The 15,814-nt window shown below is 34.1% G+C and overlaps 1 protein-coding gene across 3 annotated transcripts in view; it reads right to left on the bottom strand.

Moving 5' to 3' along the window:
- CNTN1 (contactin 1) overlaps positions 1–15,814 on the bottom strand; it is a 349,722-nt gene that overhangs the window by 29,148 nt on the left and 304,760 nt on the right. For all 3 annotated transcript variants that reach the window (XM_077870439.1, XM_077870441.1, XM_077870440.1), the window contains 3 exons: positions 8,306–8,492; positions 5,891–6,003; positions 4,926–5,082 (listed from right to left, as the gene is read on the bottom strand). In XM_077870439.1, coding sequence (XP_077726565.1) covers positions 4,926–5,082; positions 5,891–6,003; positions 8,306–8,492 — 457 coding nt within the window. The remainder of the gene's footprint in view (positions 1–4,925; positions 5,083–5,890; positions 6,004–8,305; positions 8,493–15,814) is intronic.

The raw sequence follows: 15,814 nt of genomic DNA on the forward strand, positions 1-15,814 counted from the left end.
GGAGTTACCAAAAGTAGTAGGTTAAATGATGACATTACATCATCTATGGTAACATCAGAATAAATTACAGATTTATTAGAAGCTACAAAATCAATGCAATGAATATACAGCAACTTTAAATCAAATGGAAGAGATGCCTTGCACTTTGAAAACCCACCCTAGACTTCACCACTGCCCTCTTTAAGTCTTGGCCATCATCATCTTTTAATCATTCTATAATAATAACCTTGTAATTCATCTCCTTACATCTTTCTTCCCTGTTAATACATTTTCCACAATCACCAAAGTGATTTTTCAAGTGCAAACATCTGATTATGTTACTCCAACCACCTTAAAGTTTCCATATGGTTATGACTTGTCCTTAGGAGGAAGTCCAGCCTCTAAAATGCCCTTAAAAGTATTCCCTGATTTGACTAAGATATCTGTTATCTGTTAAAAACTAGAAGGAAGGGATCCCTGGGTAGCGCAGCGGTTTAGCGCCTGCCTTTGGCCCAGGGCGCGATCCTGGAGACCCGGATCGAATCCCACGTCGGGCTCCCAGTGCATGGAGCCTGCTTCTCCCTCTGCCTATGTCTCTGCCTCTCTCTCTCTCTCTCTCTCTCTCTGTGTGACTATCGTAAAAAAAAAATTAAAAAATAAATAAAAACTAGAAGGAAGAATAAAAGCTCAAAATATGCACATTCATACAAATAATGAAATGCATGAAATGCTTCTTTGTGGATATTTAGTTATGACAGATCCTTAATCTAAATTCTACAATTTATAGTATGCAATAAGGCAAACTAGCTTATTAAAATTGATATTCAAAATACTTTATAGCTATTTGCACATTTCTAATTTAGCTCATATTGATGAATAAAAACAAAAGATTCTTAAGCGACAATATAGAATTCCTTAGGAAAAAACAAAATAATTCCTTAGAGATAGTGCATTTCTGATGAAACATTTGTGGTGTTACATTTGCCAGCTGTAAACATCTGATAGGGAATAATGTATTATGATAGCAATAAGTGTTCAAATCAGAGAGGAGTGGAGATGCAAATCACCATATCCAATAATTTTCTAGACTATCTCTCACATGATGTCTTAAGCTTTGTATGAATCAAATTGTGGATTACCATGTGGCATAATACAAACCTTGTGCCTAACGAGGAGGTGTATCAACATTCTGGACATATAAACTGTAATTTAAATTACCCAAATTGTTCTTATAACTAAGTTTTATTCTATGCATAAATCATAAATTAATTTAGCTAATATATGTTAAACCACTGTTATGTGCCAAAAACGTCTCCTATGTACTAGAGATTCAAAGGTTAAAGAAGTCAGACAAGAGCTTATTCCCATGGAGCTTATGTTCAAATAAGGATGGAGATAGACAATAAACAGTATTAATGAATAAGATAATTTGGGCAGCCCCGGTGGCTCAGAGGTTTAGTGCCGCCTTTAGCCCAGGGTGTGATTCTGGAGACCCGGGATCGAGTCCCGCGTTGGGCTCCCTGCATGGAGACTGCTTCTCCCTCTGTCTCTCTCTCTCTCATAAATAAATAAATAAATAAATAAATAAATAAATAAATAAATAAATAAATCTTAAAAAAATTAATAATGCAATTTTGAGTAGTTATAAATATTATGAATGAATGATACAGAATTAAAATAAGGGATTTCTTAAATTGGTGGTTATATAATCTTCTCTCAGGAGGTCACATCAGCGCAGAAACAAAAATGACAAGAAGGAACCTGCCATGTCAAGATTCAGAAAATTCTAGTTACTACTTTATATATAAAATATATTTTAAATATATGAACTGCGCCTGACACACTGTAGGCATTTAACATATATTTGTTGAATGAATAAATGAGCACATAAATGAACAGCATAATGCTTATAAACATTAAAATCTAGCTTTATATCCCTCCTGACTACATATTTTAGTCATGAAAATAGAAACAAAGTATTGAGTCTTTTAAATTTACAAGAAAGCCTAAAATTTGTTTGCATTCATGTGCTTCTCTCATTAGAAAAAATTTAAACAGTTTGCAAATAAACTTAAGGGAATTTTAGAATGGTACTATCCACCAAACACTTGACATTTCTTAATGTTCATTGTATAGTTTCTTTGTATAGTCATGGTTAGAATAATAAATAAATAATAGAAATTCTGCCTTAATAAGAATATTGTCCATTAGTTGGCCAAATGGAACTATTCTGAATACATTTAAATTTTCTTTAAAAATATAAGGGAAGGGAGAAGAAATGTGTGGGAAATATCAGAAAGGGAGACATAACATAAGGACTCCTAACTCTGGGAAACGAACTAGGGGTGGTGGAAGGGGAGGAGGGTGGGGGGTGGGGGTGAATGGGTGACGGGCACTGAGGGGGGCACTTGACGGGATGAGCACTGGGTGTTATTCTGTATGTTGGTAAATTGAACACCAATAAAAAATAAATTTATTAAATAAATAAATAAATAAATAAATAAATAAATAAATAAATAGCATGTTCTGTGCCTTCTATGTGGGCTATTTCACTGGGATGTCAGAGTATAATTGTGGTGTGCTGCAGGTGGCCCCTGCCACCTCCCAACAGCTAATTGGTAATTTTTTAGGAAATATGTGAACAAGTTGTTAAAAAACACTTACTAAAGTTGAAATTATGTAAACTTATTAATTAATTAAAACAAAGGTAGCAAGTTCTCAAAACTCATAACTTCCTAATTATTTTACTGCATTTTAATATTACCAATGCTCTTGAGGTTATGTCTACTGCATCTGTACAGTGGCAATATTATACATATAAAATGGTATGTTACTCAGCATCTTTCCTTAGCTCCACATTTAGTGAAGTCACATGGGAAGTTTGAAATCAGACATGATGGAAATATTTACACCACAGAAATTGGTGGACTAACCCAGGGATTCCCCTTATCCCAGGAGAGTCAGTTTAACACTTCTCAGCAGATCACTGGTTATAACTATGCTGATGCTCTCATCACTGCTACAGCCTCTCTAGCTACAAACTTCTGTAGTCTAACCCCCAGGAACTGGGTTCTGCTTCATATTAGGGATGATAAATGAAGAGTAAGGAAATGAAGAGAGCAAGAGTAAGCTATGCCAACTTCTTGACAGGGAAGGTTGGTTTTCAAAAGCAGTTTGCTGGATTCTTTTGTACTTTATCACCCTTGAAAAAATATCCACATTTCCCTCTGACTTCCTTTTGTGGAACAGCCCTGCTAAGTGTGAAACTACTGAAACTGTGTTATCAAAGTTCAGAAGGTAGAAAATGTTTTAAAATAAAAAAGATGCCATTTTCTCCCATTATAATAGTAATGGCTAAAAAGAAAGAGACTAACTTTGGAGTGGTAAGGTGGAAAATGTACTCATATACAATGATAGCAGGAGCATAATTAATGGCTTTTTTTTAATTGGCAATATAAAAGTAAAATATTTAATTATTTACATTTAACCTGCAGAAAGGTTAATTTATAAAAAATGTATTCAAAATAGTACTACTTATTATAGAGAAAACTGAAATGGTATTCTTAGATTTACAGTCTAATGCTTTTCTCTAGGTAAATTTCATACATTTGCTTGAGAGAATATTAGGTATAATTTTAAGTGAAATTTACAAAATTTGAATGACATGGGGACTGTCCATTTAACATGATTCATAAAAGTAGGATAGGATATTACATGGTATATTCAACAGAAACAAAACCATAAAATTACATATGTGTATAAGAGAACTAGAAGAATTGTAGCTAACTTAGAATATTTGGAATATGACTGATTTTTTCTCCTTTCAAATTTTGGTAATTTCCAAATTTTCTAAAGAGACATAATAATAATGTCTAAAAAAATAAATGTAAATTAAATTTATGTGAAAACCTATTTAGACAATTTGCAAATAAATCCACACTTAAATAGGGAAATTCTAGAATGGTACTATTCACCAAATATTTGATACTCCCTGATGTTAATTCTACAGTTTCTTTGTGCAATTATGGTCAGACTAAAACTTCTGGCATTAAAGAATTGATTATTAGTTAAATATATAACATACTCATCTATTTAGATACAAATTATAATTTTTTTCTGAATCAGTTATTCTTGTCTTTAATTTAGCATTTATAGTACTTCAGTCTCATAAAACTCTCAAATTAATACCAATTTTAATTCATTATAATTAAACTATATCATACAGAATGAGAAAAAAAATATCAAAATTTAAATGATAGAGTTCTACAAATCCCAAAAAGACAGGAAGTCATTGCCTTAAGTATTTATTTTGGATTAACCAATGCTGTGAAAAATAAGTTTGCAGAAAAAGAACACATGTGCTGAGACACAGAGAGAGGGGTAAAGGAAGAAGCTACCATTTGGTGTCTTTCTATTTATTATTATATTAATAGGTACAGGACAAAGAAAAAGGAGTTCGAAGGGTATTAATAGTAGTTCAGTGAATTTCCTTTTGTTATGAGAAGTCTGGATATTATTATCTAATGGTCTAGTATTATGTAAAACTATAATGCAGCATTGTGATTTTTTTTAATTGAAGTATAGTTGGCATATAATGAGACAAGTGTACTACATAATGATTCAACAAGCATGTATGTTATGTATGCTTACTGTAAGTGTGGCTACCATCTGTTACCTTACAATGCTATTATCTTACTTGCATTATGGTATAATTATGCTTTGTCATCCAGATAATAATCAAAAAGTATGAGGTATGTTGCAAAATTACTTTTGTGACTCATAAAAGAAGAAATACCAAGTTTCAGGACATCTTTGACATTTCAAATTTACCTAGGAAAACACTGATATTGGTGTGCATATCAATCCTACCTTTGTTCTTGAGAATCTTTTTTGGCCTAAAACCTTACAAATACTTAATGGAAATGCATCTTAAATGCCTGGCTTACCTGAAATTTTGACTTGAGACACTACTCCATCTCCTCCATCACTGTGTGCACGAACCTCTACAACATACTCTCCATCCCTGGGGATTGGGACTTCTATGGAGTGTTTGTGAGTTGAATATAGCTTGCCATCATGCTGGCCATCAGGTCTATAGAGTACCTGAAAAAGTACCAAAATAGGTATACTTAATAAAGTGGACTAATGAGCCAATGCCAAAACACTAAAACTATAATGAAAATGTTTTAGACTCTTATTAATAATAAAAAAAAATCCTAGAAAGCTGTGTGTAACACTAGATGGAAAATTCATGTTATTTTTAATTCACAAAAATCGATTTCACCTATTTTTTTAGGGTGATCCAAGGGGAAGTTTCTTAAGCAGCTGACTTTTTTTTTTTTTTTTTTTAATCACCTAAATTAAAGACAGGGGGTAAATGAGGTTTTTTTTCTTATGGAAGAGGTATAAAATGAGGGCTCTTTCAACATATTGAAGTCATCTTAAGATATTGTCTCATAATTTAATTTTTTTACATTATTCCTAAAGTTTAGTATTCAATAAAAATATGTGATATAGAGAATATACAGAAATAATCTTTTTCCTTTTTGTTTGTTCATTTATGGAATGCAACTCAATACAGAGTGTGCTGTGCATTAGGCAACACTCTTAAGTCATTGCCAAACAAAAATGGATTCTTTCTCCTCTTTATGCACTGATTATTTTAACAACTCTATTCCTTAAAGCAGTTATTCTACCTATCTTGCTCACTTGACATACCATTTTTGTAGAATTCACATATTTCCTCATTTCAAAATTTAACATGGTGTTATGTCATTTGATTCTGCTGTATGGCTAGAATAAGAAAGCTGAATGGGTTTTGTTGAAACAAACATCAATCAAGTCCAAACATCAATCACTTTTTATAAGAATAAAGCCTGTGTGTGGACTAATCCTGTAATCTTTTACATACCTTATATCCTGTCACTGTTGATTCATTTGATAGCGCAACCACATGATCCCAGGTAATTATGTAGCGTGAACCAGATCTTATGGAACTGATAATTCTTGGTGGCTGGCTTGGAGCTGTGGAAAGTAATAATATGCAAGTGACAGTCACCATATCCAACTTAAGTTCTGCAAACTGCCTAGAGTCAATTATGCTAATGATGTGACAACAAAAGCTACTGAGTGCTTACTACATGCCTACACACACTAGGCTGCTTAGTTCTGTCCTTGGATTCCTTTAATGTACCCATGGCCTGTGAGGTAGGTCATATAAATATCTTTTAGTCTCTTGTCATTGTTCTTTGCTTGGGTTTCTTTTTTCACCACCTTTTATAGCTGCTGTTTTTTAAGGTCATCTATCATCTCCAGTCAGTCAAATCTAATGTCATGTTTCATTCCTTTCAGACTTAATACCTTTGCAGAATTCCAGAGAGTTGACCTTCTAATCCCTTTCTGAATCTCATCCTTTTCTTAAATTCATGATTTCTTAACATTTGGTTTTCCTTCTACCTCTCTGGCTGCTCCTTTCCATTAACCATCCCATGCTGGTTCATGTCCTCTGCCTAATTCAAGATGTTGACATGACCTAGGATTTGTCCCAATTGCCTCTCTCTACTTGGATGTCTAAAAGGTTCTCAAATGTAATCAGGATGGAACATTTGCCATGTACTTCCAATTCTTCCTCTCTGTGGGTTTTCCCATTTTTGGCAAATAACACGATTGAATTCTGAGTTTCTAAATCAAAAATCCAGTACTCAGTCTTCCATTTCATCCATGCCAACATCCAAATCAGCACCAAATTGTCAACTCTGTCTGCAGAAAATTTTCTACTGCTCTCTATATCCATTATCAATTAGTTCTATCATCTAAAATTTTCCCCTAATTGGCTCTTTTGACTTTACTCTTACTCCATCACCACCCATTGCCCATCCAGAAGCCAGATATATATATAAATTAGGTATCACTCTCTACTTTAAAACCTTCCAATGGCTCTTATGAGACTTAGAAAAAATTCTAACTCCTAACATGACTTACAGCTATGAGGTCCTTTATATTTCAAACCCAGCATACTTCCTCTTCTCACCTCAGCCTACACTCTGGGCCCACTGGTCTTTCTATACTCAAAGCATACCAAACTATTTCCACTTAAGGCTTTACACTAGTTATTTTCTCTACCTGAAAAAGTTTCCACCCTGCCAGTCATCACATAGTGGGCCCTTCTTATGACTCATATACTCATATATATGACTCACATGGCATCTTCTCAAAGAGGCTTTTTCTGATCACTTAATTGGAATTCAGCTCCCACCCAAGTCACCTTCAATTTTATTATGTTTATTCATTTTATTGCCCTGTCATCTGATATTTTCATACATACTTATTTGTCAGTTTTTTTTTTCTATGTCCTTCCATTAAGTTGTAAATCCTATGAGAAGAAGCTCTGGATCTGGCTCAATCCCTTCTGTATCCTTCATCATTAGAACAGTGATGGGCACCTAATATACTTTTGATGAATGAATAAACGGAAAAAAAAATAAAAAGAACAAATGCCCCAGGAATGAATGCTCCTTTTACAAATTAGAAAACAGGTTTAAAGGTATGAGGTAATTTGTCTATTGTCACACATTTAGTAAGTGGCAAAGACAAATCTGAAACCCATATCCAACACCAAAGTCTGATATCTTACCGCCATGTTGTTACTTTTTCCCCAAGTAATTTTATAAATTGTCAAACCCTAATTGTATTCATGTCTTTAAATTCTTGCAAAACTCCCTAGAGTCTTGAACATAAATTCTCTTTTTCTATACATTCAATGTGGGTTCAAGAAGGAGATATCAAAGTGAAGCCGGAGAGGCAAGAATGACTGAAAGATCTAAGCAGGGTAGGCATTTGTTATATAAACAATTAGAACATATGGTAATAAGAGAGCAAACAGAATGCTATAACATTTAACTTGCATTTGCACTGTGCAATAACAAAGGCTTATAAATAAAAGTAAGGAAAATAAACAGAGTTTTAATTTTCTCATGCTATTGATGCACTCCTATAAAAACATTGTTCAAAATAATAACAGAGAGACAAATTGATTATCTAATGACACAAAATTTGAGGGGCGGGAGGTCTTTACAAAGAGAGCTTCTGTCATTTTGTTTCTATACTGGGACATTAAATGCAGGAAGACATTCTCCACGTTTTTCCATCATATACAATAACTAACAATGTGGGATTTTTTTTTAATCTTGGGTGATTGTAAAGGATAAAATTGAAAACTGTATGTGCTAAGACTGTTCGAGAGTAAATTTCTCTTAAATGTACCTGCATGGTGATTACGTCAACTGGTATTTTTTGCCAAGTCTAGAATGCAAATGTTGAAACTCACGTGCTTTCTTGGTGAAGGTCTCAATCATGTCACTGGGAGGTCCACACCCTGCACTATTGCAGGCCCTGACTTCGACAAAGTATTGGGTATCGGGCAGAAGGTTCTCTAGTCTGGCTGAGTACTCTTGACTGGTGACCTGAACTCTATGGGCAGCTGCTTCTTTGTCATGGGCAGCCCAGTACCGAATCTGTAAACATTCAAATTGAGTTAGATTCTGTCAAGACTCAGACATTTCAATTGTGAAAATCCTTTTCAACTGGCTCTGATACTAATAATGCTGGCTGAGTGCCATATACTCAAATCTTACTTGATGATACTTATACTTCTGTCAGAATATGACAAGGCACATAATGTAGGTTAATGAAAGATCTCAAAGACAAATCGAAGGCTCATCTCATGGCCTGAATAGTCTCACACTAACAACAAAAGAGAAAAAAAACCCCAAATTGCATATGATTTACCTTCAAAGTATAACACTGATCTCTGGAAGCATTTCCACAATAATTTTTAACATTTGTTTTCTGTTTTATTTCTGTTTATATCATATCAAATTTGTTATGAGTCATTAATAAAACAGGAAATTTGTTTGACAAAAACAGTCATGTGGCCTAGAACATGCCAGTGCAATAATTTTCTGCTAGCTCATTTTAGAAATATGTATGCAAAATTATTTCCTTTGAACCTATATTGAGGCCAGATATCAGAAATACTATGCCTAATAGCTTAATAGTTGAGGAACCTATTTATCCTTAAATAAATTTATTTAAACATTTTTTGAAAGATTTTATTTATTTATTCATGAGAGACACACAGAGAGAGAGGCAGAGACATAGGCAGAGGGAGAAGCAGGCTCCCTGTGGAGAGCCCGATGTGGGACTCTATCCCAGGACTCCAGGATCACGCCCTAAGCCAAAGGCAGACGCTCAACCACTGAGCCACCCAGGCATTCCTACCTTTAAAAATGTTATCCGTGTTATGATTAGAACTGGTCACTTTTACCAACAAATGTATCAATAACATTCTTTCTTGTCTCTTAAAGTTTAAGTAGAAGTTGTGAATTATAATTCTTATCCTTCTAATATGGCTGTTTTATTGGCCAGAAATCTATATATCTAGAATGTAAATGAAAAGGAAAGGATTGCTTATAAATATATTGGTATTTTACATATTTTAGATTCCCTGTCTATAAAGTGATGGACATTTAGTTTCACAATTAACCAATTGTGAACCTAGACAATAATATCTAATATTTAAATAATTTTGAATGATTAATTTACACAAAACAAATCATCATAAAATAGAACTAGATGGCTCCAATTCACTTAGTAACAAAGTAAAGTTTATATGTAGAATGAGCACACTTCAGAACAAAGGCTGGTTACTAAATTGCTAATTGGTTTCCTTTGGAATATTTTTATTTTGCTTACTTGTATTCATTTTTCTCACATCAATAATACTTTTCCTAATGGTTTTGATAGGATCTCCTTGGCATTCCTGTCTTCTGAGAAGAATGGGCTTAGAACCAAGGAAGTAGAATTGCAACAAATGTCTCCAGAGACAGATCTCAGTTGGTAGACAAAAGCCTTTCGAAGGAGGGGAGCTTCCTTGAGAAGGAGTGTTTCTGGGTTCTAAAAAGTGTTCAGACAGTGAGTCTGAGTCTTCTCATCTGAGAAGGAGGATGGCCTATATTTTAGTGGGCATTTGAACTAGATAATACATAGGCCACTCGTATTGCTTCACTGAAGAGCTAAGGAAATGTCAGGCACTAAAGTAGTATTAGCCACATACCCTAAAATGTTTTATAGCATTCAAAGTCCATGAATTTCATGCATTTCCATATGTATGCTTGTCGACTGAGATATATACCACCTTTTAAAATCCTCATTCCATTATAACAAATTTCCTATCCAGCTTAAAGAAACTTTTTAACCAGATTAATATAATAAAGGCCATTTCTAGAAGCCTCATCTACTAAGATGAGGAATTAATGTGACAAAAATTTTCTACCTTCTCACTCAAATTTCCATGAGGCATTTTGGTAATACAAAACAAAAGAACAAAGCTTTTATTAATTTACTATTTGTACCTATATCTGAAATGAGAAATGACTTTATTCATCAAATTTTAGCAGGGATTTGTGTGGTCAGTCTCCATTAAAATTCACAATAAATTAAATCAGTGACTTAGCTATGCCTTTTAACTAGGATGCAGAAAGAATTATTGAGTGTGCCAAATAGTCCTTCACTTCCTTATTTTAGACAATGAGAGTTGTTTGAACTTTTCACAGTATAGTTAATCTTTATAAATGAAAGCATCTGAGACAAAATGAGTTGATTTAATAATCTCTCTTTGAAGTATATGTTTACATGTAACTTACAATGTTTTCAAAGTATACTAAAATAAATAGTAGATATATGTAATATATGGCACCATCTATTTTTCTCTGAACTAGCCACTGGCCATGCACTTCATTTTCAAACAGATAATAAATTTGGGCTGTTACATCTTGATCATCTCACTGAGTTTCTCAATGTGGTGAAGCACTGACAATAATCTATGAGAAAATAGCTTGGAGTGAGGGTGCAACCCGTTAGTCATAGAGCAAAACACATGTGTTGCTTTTGATTAATCACCAAGGAGACCAAAAGAGAGCCTGGATGAATTAGTGGAAATGGATTATCATGACTAGAAAATACATAACACATACACACTGCAGGTCCTGCTTTATGGATAGTAAACCATACATTCACCTTCATGTGCTACAGTAACATACAATGTATCTATTTCTATTTAATGCTGTGACATTTTATAATTTTCACTCTTTCTCTACTATTTCTAAAATCCTCACAGCATCCTTTGTCTACTGTAAATCTATCATAGTGTTTATTAAACAATTATGAAACTGACTCATGACTTGTCTTTCTCTACTCCTATTAGATTAGAAATTCTTTGAAGACAGGTATATATTATTTATTTTTGACACTGTGTGCATAGGACTGCATTTGATGTATGATACTTTTTCACTCATTGAACAAATAGCTATCAGGTACCATTTTGTACCAGTTACTGTGCTGGGTGCTGGGAATGCAGTGAAGACCAAGCTGACATTAGTTATCATAGATCTCATTAAGAAAATAAAGGAAGAAATCAAAATGTTTAAGTTCACATAAAATCACATATCTTTGACAGAGAGATCGAAGTATATTATTTTGCCCCAAGAAAAGGCACTCTTTACGAAAGTATTAGGAAGCTAAAAGGAAAACCTTTAGCAAAAGAATATCATACTTTCCATAAATTTGTGTGCTATGCCAGGACTACTTTTGTACAAAGATAATATAGTTATACTCCTCCCAGGAAAATTTAAGAAATTTGCAGGAAAAATGGCTCTTTTAACCTCATTTTCTCCAAAGGGGATTAGAATAAAGAAATGGATATTACAATTATGGAAATGCCTAAAGATGTTTAGCACTTCTGAAAATTAGGATTGCCCCAAAGTATTATTTTCTACTTTGATAAACTTTTGTATCAGATTTCTAAGTTCTGTCCTTTCAATTGAGTTTTCTGAGAAAAAAAAAATCATGTGACAAGTTAATAGTCTTTGGTTAAGTGTTTAATATAGCATTTAGGAAAAAAATTAATATGATTATTTAATTGAAAAAATGAGACTGACACAAAATATCTCAATCTCTAGAAATATGTAATAACTATACTATCCAAGTATCAGACTGCTTAGATTATTAGTATATTCTATGTGAAAGGAATAGCAGTAATAGAAATCATTCAAATCTGTATTCTTACATCTTTGGGGAACTATTTAAAATTCTTTTATTTCAGCCACTGGTACAGGGACCAACCAATTCTATGTAGGCTTCAATTAACTGCTTGTACGTACAACCAGTTAGCATTTCACTTGTGCTAGTGCTACGACCTCTCACTTCCAGTCTCAGGTTGATGTTGATGTTGCAAGTGAAACTTATCCCTCAGTCCATGTAAGTGAGAGGGGAGGTGATGCTCATGGGGCCACCCTTCACCAGTGGGGAACAAGAGTGGAGGAATGCTCCACCTCCCCTTTCCTCCCAGGAAGGGCAGTTCTGAGCCACATTCTAAAGGCCCTCAAAGATCCCACACAATACAGTACGGGCTGCCCACAGGGTTTGCCAAAATCATAAAGCATCTTCCTATCTGAGCTTCCCCTTTCCCTGTCCATTACCCTTTTTCCTCATCCTTGTTCCCTGTAATCATATTAAAACAAACAAACAAACAACAGCAACAATAAAACACTACGTTTTCCCACACCTGTGTGTCAGACTCTGCTTTGAGGAGATCCAGATAAATATAGATGCCTTCGTCAAAATAAGAAAATGAAGCACTTCCTAAGTATTAGTTTATGCTCACCATAATAAATCAACCTTTAACAAAATTTAAGTAGATTACTCAGGATTGAAAATCTTTTAAGATAAAGATGCCTGGATGGCTCAGTGGTTGAGCATCTGCCTTTGGCTCAGGGCCTGATCCCGGTCCAGGGATCGAGTCCCACATCAGGCTCCTTGTGAGAGCTTGCTTCCCCCTCTGTCTCTGCCTCTCTCTGTGTCTCTCATAAATAAATTTATAAAATCTTAAAAAAAAATTTTAAGATAATTGTGAAGTCAATTATCTGCATTAATCTCTGATTCAGCTGCTAAGAGTTTTTGCATTTGTTATTCCTGATAGCATATTTTGCTTGCTTTCATTAAGTGAAGTGAATGTTTTTACCTGCTGGGTGAGCACTTCTTACATTCTTCTAGTTCACCTATGCTGCAGGAAAACTTAATGGTATTAAGGTTAGAAGTGGGGAGCTCTTTAACTAGGCAAGAGGAAAAAATGAGTAAAACTTAAACACTCTACTGAGATGTACTTTAAAACCACAGGGGAAGAGATTATTTTTAAACTCAATTGCCTACAGTTCTCACTTGAAATATCAGGAAATTAACCTTGAGATGGGGTCAATCACATAGGAGCTAGGCTTCTCCAGTTTTTTATTTTATTTTCTTAATGTGTTACTTTTTTTCTCTGTTTCTTTATAACTTAGACTCTGAGTACCTTTTTATAGGAAGTGCACTGGGATATTAGTTTTCTCAACCATCTATCTTGTTAAACTGCTGGCTTCTCCCATCATATTTTAAAATAGAAACAATAACCACATTATACTCAGTCGAGGAACCCCACATACCCCCATACAGGGGCATTTTCTTACAGGAGGATAAATGTTACAGATATTCTCTTTTGAGCTTTCATGCTTGTCTCTTTGATATTCAAGGTTCTGTGTCAAAGACTCAAAAGGTTTTTAAGAAAGAACAAATGGAAACAATAATCTTGTAATTTATTTCCAATATTTTTAATTTATTTGGAAAGACAAGACCTAGGTTCTAATCTGGTTATGCCAATTATTACCCAGACATATGTTTCTAAATTTCAAATTCTTCATCTTTACAACAGGGATAATAATAGTATCTATTCCCTAGGATCATGTGGATTCAATACAATAAGCTTAACTGTTTAGCATAGCAAGGGCTCAACAAATGCTTTCATTCTTATATTTAATATTATTATCATTTTCATCACTGATATCATCATCATCATCGTCTTCAACTATTCAATGACATAGAACAAGGAAAAGCATTAAATGCTTTCATTTCATTCCACACAACAGTCCTATGAGGGATGATTACTTTCTCAGCTTTCCAGGTGAAAAAAACAACACTCAGAAATTACAAATAAATTTTGTACCAAATTTCAAATAAATTTTGTACCAAATTCCTCAGAGCAGATCAATCTGGATCTGCTTGGCAACAGAGCTGACAATTTTCTACTTACTATGGAGCTGCAAAAAGTCAGATATCTGTGAAATTAAATTCCTCAATGGCATACATTTTTTCCTTGAAAATTATCATTTGAGAAAATATGATCTGCTAAAAATTTTTTGCTATTTAATTGAAAATTCTTAATTGATGTTTACTTCCAATGAAAAAAGATTATTTTCTGATTATTATCATTGCTTCCCGCCTCATATTTTCTTTGTTCTCTGCTTGTTAGAAATTATAAAATAGTCAATACATGATTCTTAGGCAAAGACAATGTTTTTTAAAAAGCAGAATATAAAATAAAAAAAATGAAAAATATAAAAAAATAAAAAAAAATAAAAAGCAGAATATAATTAGCAATTTAATTCATGAGTTATGTATTAAACAATCTTTTCTTCGAGGCACCTGGGTGGTTCAGTTGGTTAAATGTCTGCCTTTGGCTCATGATGCTGGAGTCCTGGGATTAAGCCCACATCAGGCTTCCTGCTCAGTGAGGAGCCTGCTTGTCCCTCCTCCTCCCACTCCTGCTCTCTCTCTCTCTCTCTCTCTCTCCCTTTCTCTGTCTCTCAAATAAATAAAATCTTTTAAAAAGTAAGTAACTAATCTTTTAAGAAAAAATGCTCTGGTCCAAAACATGACTTTCAAGTTCCAAATACTGGTGTCTTCTCCCATCAAACCTTAAATTTATTACAGGGGTTTGTAACAAGTAGTGAATTTCTCTATTTTTCCCATTCCTTTTATAATAGCGGAAAATGTAATTGTCAATTTAATAATTTATGAATATTGGGTCTTTCCAGTTTACTTCTACCATTTCACTCTTTTTGTAATAACTTCAGCTCAACCCTTGCAAAGCTTATCTGAAGACACTTTGAGATGCATCAAAATCGTAACCTACAGTACAAAAAAAAAAAAAAAAAAGAGAGAGAGAGGAGATGTAGAGCTTCCTGATATTTTACATATTTAAAACTTAAAGCTTGGGTTGGTTTTGTGGTTACTCCTTAGAAACATGGCTTTGAAAAAGCCAGATTGTAACACATGATTTGATCATACTTCAGTATTACTATCAGCACTCAGTGAGCATCTGTTTAGTGTTTACTCTGAGTCCAGCACTGTTCTTCCACTGAGAGAGCAAAGCAGACAAAATCCTACCCTCAAGGAGTTAATATTTCATGGAAAGATGAAGAAGGGAGAACACAAGAATTGAGAGGGCTAGCTGACTGGGTGGGCAGCTCACTGCCTGTAGCCTCCGAAGGTCATTCACTGTCCATTCACTGTCTAAAACAGAGAGGAGTCTGTGGTTTGGCATAAAGCCCTGAACTGTGAATCAGAAAAGCTGAGTTTTACATATTGCTTTGACACTTAATTTGTGCTGAAGCAAGTCATTGAACCTCTGGCATCCATTTGATCATCTGCAAAGATAGGATATTGCCAATTCCATTTTCACTCTTTGTGCTTAAAAATATGAGATGATTTCACTTTTCCTGCACAATCATGGCTAAATTTTGCTAATCTTGTGTTAGAGACCCCATTCCAGCTTCAATTTTCCAGGTCTTTTCCCCTTTAATACAAATCCTCCCCTTTCTATCTGGCTATTTCTGCTGGTCTTTAAAGACCCAAATCAGAGGAAGTTTTCTTTGTGATATTTTCAAAGTTACCAATTTTCTACCTT

The sequence above is a fragment of the Canis aureus genome, chromosome 25, assembly GCF_053574225.1.
Source record: "Canis aureus isolate CA01 chromosome 25, VMU_Caureus_v.1.0, whole genome shotgun sequence".
NCBI classification, from domain to species: Eukaryota; Metazoa; Chordata; class Mammalia; order Carnivora; family Canidae; genus Canis; species Canis aureus.